Genomic DNA, 6,635 nt, shown 5'->3' on the forward strand with positions numbered 1-6,635 from the left:
TCTTTCTGCTACAAAATATCGCCGTTTCTGTGTTTCCATCGGACCTCAAACTTTTTGCAGTCATTTTCTAACATTTTTAATTACTCCTTTCTTCGAGTTAATTAACCAGTTTGTGAATTCATTTGTAAATTATTCACGAAATTAAATACATTTTTGTTGTGCAGGAGTAACAATCATTTTTTCAATTGTTTGTTTTAAACGCTTTCATTTCGCAAAGCGAAATCTATTAAAATAAAGTCATAGCTAACTCATCCACTTAACTCCGTGGCCTAATTCACTAATGCCAAGTATTACTGTACTTTTGGCTTATTTTGTTCAAAACAATGTTTCAATTTATTTGCTTTCAGTAATTTGTAATCTGTGTTATTCAACAGAAGTTACTGTAGATCCCCTTTAATATAAGGTTGTTTGTACCAACAAGATGCAGTTGATAGAGCGACGGTCCCGGTGTGGCCGAGGTCGTGAGTTCGAACCTCACAGCTAGGAGCCAGCTAGTTGTTTTTCTAGCCTGTCTTGCTTGTAGGCTTTCGGTGTATTTTTCTTAAGATTCGAACTGGGATATTATTTTAAAATAATCAAAAGCAGATTTAAAAGCAATACTTTATTGTGTACAACAATGCATTTTGAACTGTTAGTGACAACATGTTAGGCACAATACTGGTCATATATGAAGTTATGAACAAGTCAAAACAAAATGTATATTACAAAGAGAAGTGCAATATTGACCATGTCAGGGTGAAAACAAGTTAAAAGCAATATTTTAAAGCTACACATAAATACATTTAATAAACATCGTACAAATAGTAGAGACATTTAAAATAATACACTTAAATTTCGGTTTTGGCAATATTATAAGCAAGTTATAAAAATGATTTGCAACTGCAATTTATTCAGTAATTTTATTGAGTAAATAAATTGCAATAAACACAGACGAACAGAAATAATATATACAATAAATTTTACTGCTACTTTAGATAAACTGCATAAACAATGGAAGTGGTAGGGCAAAATAGCAACATAACTTTGTAAATATTTATTCAAGAAAAAATATCAAACCTAAAACTAAAAAACCTTAACTTTAGTAACCAAGATGTTGTGATAATATAACATTTCATTCTGACAGCAATACCCAATATTTTGGACAAAAAGTACCGCCATCTGATTCCACACCAACGACAGAATCTACTATGAATTTGAATTATTGAAGTGTTTTTTTCAGGTTAAAGTCTACAATTCATTTTAGTGTTAAAATGTTTCATAACTCAAATTGCTTGCAAAAAATATATTTACATAATTTTATCTGTTAAGTTAGAAGCCAACACAGTTCAATCAAAAACCAAGCTAAAATTCTCATATTAATTTGGTATCAGAACTTCACCGATAACTAGTAACATATGACTACTAATACATCACTTGGCACTGAAAATCAAAAAAAACAACTGCTTAACTGATACATTGCATAACCAATGAAAAAGAACAATTTGGTAACAAAGCTTTACAAATACTTAGATATCAAAATCAAAAAAAAACATAACAAAAGTAAAAAACAAAAAACCTAACTTCAGTAAATAAAAATGTATCATGATGTGTGTCTTTTGGCGAACAAAACTCAAGAGCTATATTTTTACTGAAAAAAAGCATTGGCAGCATAGCTTTGCAATACTTGTAGAACAAAATACTAAAAGTAAAAAACACTTAATTTTAGCAACTTCGAATGCATCATGATACGTCACTTTCAGAACGGAAATTTTTTTTACAAATAGAGCGAGTCGTTTATTGCTGATGAAGTTCCAGGCTTATCAGCACTAGGTTTCAGCAATGGAGTAGTAGCTACTAAGTATCCATTTCCCTTGGAGCTTTCTGCAGCCATTTCATAGCCAGTAGTCACCCCAAATGAGGTCACCTCCTCGTAACCAGAGGAAGGCGTTACCGGCAATTTAACCTCAATAGGTTCGAGTGCACCCTCTGGTGGTCTATCAATTAGCGACTGTAGTTGGTCTACTAGTTGGGAGAACGTGATTCTTTCAGCTGTCTGTGCAGTCCAGCAAGGATAGACTACTTTGCACCAGACTTCTGCCAGACAAGTCGGGGGTTTATTTAAGCGAACACCACTCCGGAGAAGTTCGTACATCTCGTTGTTGTTTACCCCTGGGTAAGGCGCCTGGCAGAACGTCAAGATCTCCCACATTGTGACGCCGAAAGACCAAACGTCCGTCGAAGTTGTGAAAATGTTGTCCGACAAGCTCTCAATCGCCATCCATTTCACCGGCATTTTTGAGATGTGAGTTTGTCTGTAATAGGTCTGCGAGTACATATTCCTGGAAAGACCAAAATCAGACACTAGTACATTTAAATCATTGTCCAGCATACAATTTCTTGCAGCTAGGTCACGGTGTATGAAGTTCCTTGTCGAAAGATATTCCATTCCTTTTGCAATGTGGAAGCCAAATCGAAGCAAGTCCATTAGGTTGTAGTTTTTCATTCGCCCAGAGCTTCGGACAAGAAAAAGATGGTTTTTAAGGTCGCCATGTTTCATGAATGGCAGAACAACTATTGGGGATAAGTTAACCGAATCGGTTTGTTGCTGGTTTGAATTTGTCAGGCATATTCCAATCAAGTGCATTACATTTGGGTGTTTGAGATGCTGCATTCGGAGTCCTTCATTTATGAATTGTTCTTTTTCCTGCACTGTACGATCCTCAAATTTAATCGACTTCAATGCAACATCGATAATTTTTTCTGTATTATCCTCATTGACCGTTTTCAGTTTTCCTTTAAATACGAAACCGAATTCACCTTCACCAAGGATTTTGGTTTGTTTGATTCTGCCCGGCTTAATTAAAACACCCCCTTCATCAAGTTTTTCTTCCAGCCTTTTAATAACGGAAGCTGAAGGTCTAATCTCCATACTTGTGTAATTATTTAAGGTCCCGTCCGTTTCAAAGCCACTGTCCAGGGGGAACGAACTTTCCTTTTTCCGTCTATACCTTCTCTTGCGGTAGACAACTAAAACCACAATCAAAACCAATAAAATTGCAATTCCACAGGCAACAAGTATGCCTCTAACTTGTGTATTTTCTTGAGGATTTTTTGAACTTGTGTTTTCGAATGTTGTAGCGATGATAGGGTCTCCAGAGGTTCGGTATTCAAGGGCATCAGAATAAACGCCGCTCCCTCCTTCATTAGCTGCTGCCACATGAATGGAGTATATCTTGCCTTGTTGTATGTTTGATACTAACAGGTGATTTCTGTTTGTTGTGTTTCTACAACTGAGCATTGATTTGTCTGCCGTAGTAATACAGATTATAAAGTAGGTTGCCTTTGAATCTACAGGGTCTTCACTGAATATCCAAGAAACATTAAGGGCCGTGCTATTCACCTCTGTAGCGGTAACATTTTGGGGTCTAGCATGTATCCTTGGAGACTTGTCATTTTGAACTGTGAATGTAACATTTCTACTATTTGCCGATGGTCCCACTGAATTTGTGCAAAATATCTTAAGGGTGTATCTGTTAAATGCATCAAGCCCAATCTGAAACTGATTTTCGGATATAATGGAGCTGCACGGTGGCCCTATCAAACACGGGTAAGTTATAGATTTGTTGTGCATAAACAACAAAGAAGTGCAATTGGATATAGGGCTGCTGCCGCTTTTCCCTTTCGTGTAAGTAATCTTAACGTATTTTGATTGGGCATCAACCCAACCGATTGCAGGCTTCTGTGGAACTTCTGGACCACCAAATGATTTCCTCAATTTAAATATTTGTTCTTCGTTTGAGTCATACGCAAAAATTACAATGCTGTATGTCACACCTGAATGAAGGTTCTGAAATGTTTTGGAAAACGTGTTTCCATAGATGGTAAAATTTTCAACGAGAACATCTGTATTATTTTCACCATTATGAGTGATTCGTAAAAGTGCATTAAACTTTGCAACGCCTTGGAATATTGTTTTATTAGACTTGAAGGATAAAGAAACATCATTCAGTACGTAGTTTACCTTCAGACTTGGATTCAAGTTAGCTGCCGCGTCTTGTTCAAACGAAGAGTTGTACACCATTAGATCATTTTGATTTTTTTCCACAGTTTTATTTTGCCGAGTGGCTTGTGTTGTTGATTCAGCAGGTTGAATTTGTGCCGATTCTGCTTCTAATGTAGTCAAGTACAATAGGATGATATAAATAAGCAGCAGCTTAAGGCCCCTAGACAACATTTTTGCTTTTAACCCATGTGAAATATTACTTTAAAAAATACAAAAACAAACTTTAATAAGGTGAAAAAGGTCAATAAATAAAGGCCATATAAATACTTTTGTTTGTACACTCTGCTAAATCAGATTGTACAGCATGGCAGATCTCAATAAATCTCATGGATGCAAAACCGAAAAAACAAGATTGACTAAAAAGTGAAGTGTTGCAATGGAAAAACTGGTGCCTAATTGATTTTTTAGTGAGCGTATAATCTTTAACAGCAACGAAACAGGTAGTCGAAATTTAAATTGCAAGAAGAAATAAATATGGGAGAATAAATACAATAATAACAATTGACACACCCAATGCCTGACCCAAATAACGTTAGCAATTTAAAGCCCCTGACAAAAATGTGGTGGGATTGCACACCAATGACGATTTCTTGGCTGCAGGTTTGCCTTATTAAAAAAGCATACGGGTACACTGACAGTAATTTCCACCGTTACTGGTAACCATTTGCTACATTGCCAACCATTTCAGCTATTATTCGAATATCATAAATCCTATTCCTTAAAGCTTGTAAATTTTAATAGTTGCTATTGTTACTTGTTCATGTAGATATGCAAACATAAAAGTAAGCACAAAAGGCTAAAGTCGCAATCATTATGCTTCTATATGATAATTATATAGTCATATTCAATTGCCTCCGCCAAGCATTTTAGTCTCTACTCTCGACAAACCTAAAAGGCTCACACCTACAAACGTTCTCCGAAAATACAAATGTGAAATGTCCAAGAAAATCCAGAATTACGTATAATCTAAGATAAACCTAAATCCTGCCTATAAACTGTTTACACACTGTTTCTCACCAAGAACCCTTCGACGAAACCTGATACGCGCATTTTTGCGACCAGGAAAGTTAGTTAAAGAACGCCAAGCAAAGTTGTACGAACCCTCAGGGCTATTACAGTTGCTTGCTTAAAAAACTCACGCCGCCACGCTTTGTGATTCCCAGCAGCGCGTAAAATACGGAAAAATCGTCAAAATGCTGCGTGACATTTTGTTTAACTGCCGTACCTAACGACCATAGCCTTGTCTTGTTGTTTGAATAGCAGTTGGTCTATCAAATAAGGTTACAAAGGCACATCTTGAAAAGTTTTATGGCCTATTCTCGGAAGTGTATTGATGATGCGTAATGACAACACTACGAAATGACATCGGCGCGAAACAACGTCGTTTAGTGGTCGCGTCACTTGGTTTTCGTGTCATTTTACAACGACACGAAAAATCAGTGAGCTAAGTGATTAAAACTTTAGTGCTAACTAAGAAATTAAACTCCATGGTCAGTGCCACCCAACTATTGTGCAGTGACGAATTTCTAAATGCTATAGTTTTCATTAAATTGACTAAAAAACGATAGGCCTACGACAAAAAAAGATGAGTTGTATCGCTTATAATACCCCTATACAAGTTTTGCATTATTAATAAATTAAATACTTTGTTTCTCTTGTAACATTTTAGTATCTTGTAGAGGTGGGTGATAATGAGTCTCTCTCAATTAATTGTCTGTTGTGCCTCGGTCTATCAACCTCACGACTACAAGGTAGATACTGCATTCAAATTGAATTGTTCATTGTCGACTGCTTCTAACACAGTGGTTCTCAACCGCCGGTCCGCGTCAACTTTCCTGCCGGTCCGCCAAATATATTACTATCTTAAATCTCAACTACAAAATGCAAGATGCTGAAGGCTTGTCCATCAAATTTAGAACTTCGCCAGCTTCGTAATTTGCAACATTGTGACGTAACATAGAGTTAATTGTCTACTTTGGACTTTATCGTAAGACACAATGCAAGTGTAGTGCCCAACTGTTTAATAGTAGGCTGCAGATCGTTAAGTCTTAAATTTTAGGACCAGTTGTATGTGAAAAACTTTAATAGAACCATGTATAACACGTATGATATCAAAGAGACAGCAGCAAATTGCTCATTGAATTTAAGTTTCCATTCTTTGCTTTTAAGTTGCATACTTCTGTCATATTTGCATTTTGGGTTGATTTTGATTTTTGAAGGTCCACCGGTCCGCAACATTTGTTTTGAAATTTTACCGGTCCGTAAGATGAAAAAGGTTGAGAACCACTGTTCTAACATACGAGCACTCCAATGGTTCCTTGAGTAACAGACAAGACTTTATTCGATACTGATCTTCATAATAATGAATTGAATAATCATAATTCATAAAGATAAAGAATCTTATAACTCAAACTTATACAGGGGTTTAGAAGAGATCTGTATAAAGAAAGCAAGACGTACATACGCACTAAAATAGTTATTTGTTTCAATATAATACGCAGGGATCACGTGCCAAAGGGCGGTTCCAGCTAAGCTTTTTCTCTCGACTCTCTTATACACGGAAATAATATTTTTGTCCCAATATGGCCTAAAC

At 36.2% G+C, this 6,635-nt stretch overlaps 1 protein-coding gene across 1 annotated transcript; it reads right to left on the bottom strand.

Moving 5' to 3' along the window:
* Positions 1–1,557: 1,557 nt before the first annotated feature.
* LOC146169870 (tyrosine-protein kinase Mer-like) lies at positions 1,558–4,231 on the bottom strand. Its single transcript, XM_083392346.1, has one exon. It carries the CDS (start codon positions 4,211–4,213, stop codon positions 1,754–1,756), a length of 2,460 nt encoding a protein of 819 aa, XP_083248472.1. The 5' UTR covers positions 4,214–4,231; the 3' UTR covers positions 1,558–1,753.
* Positions 4,232–6,635: the final 2,404 nt, after the last annotated feature.

This window comes from Ascidiella aspersa, chromosome 1 (assembly GCF_963924565.1).
Source record: "Ascidiella aspersa chromosome 1, kaAscAspe10.2, whole genome shotgun sequence".
Taxonomy (NCBI): Eukaryota; Metazoa; Chordata; class Ascidiacea; order Phlebobranchia; family Ascidiidae; genus Ascidiella; species Ascidiella aspersa.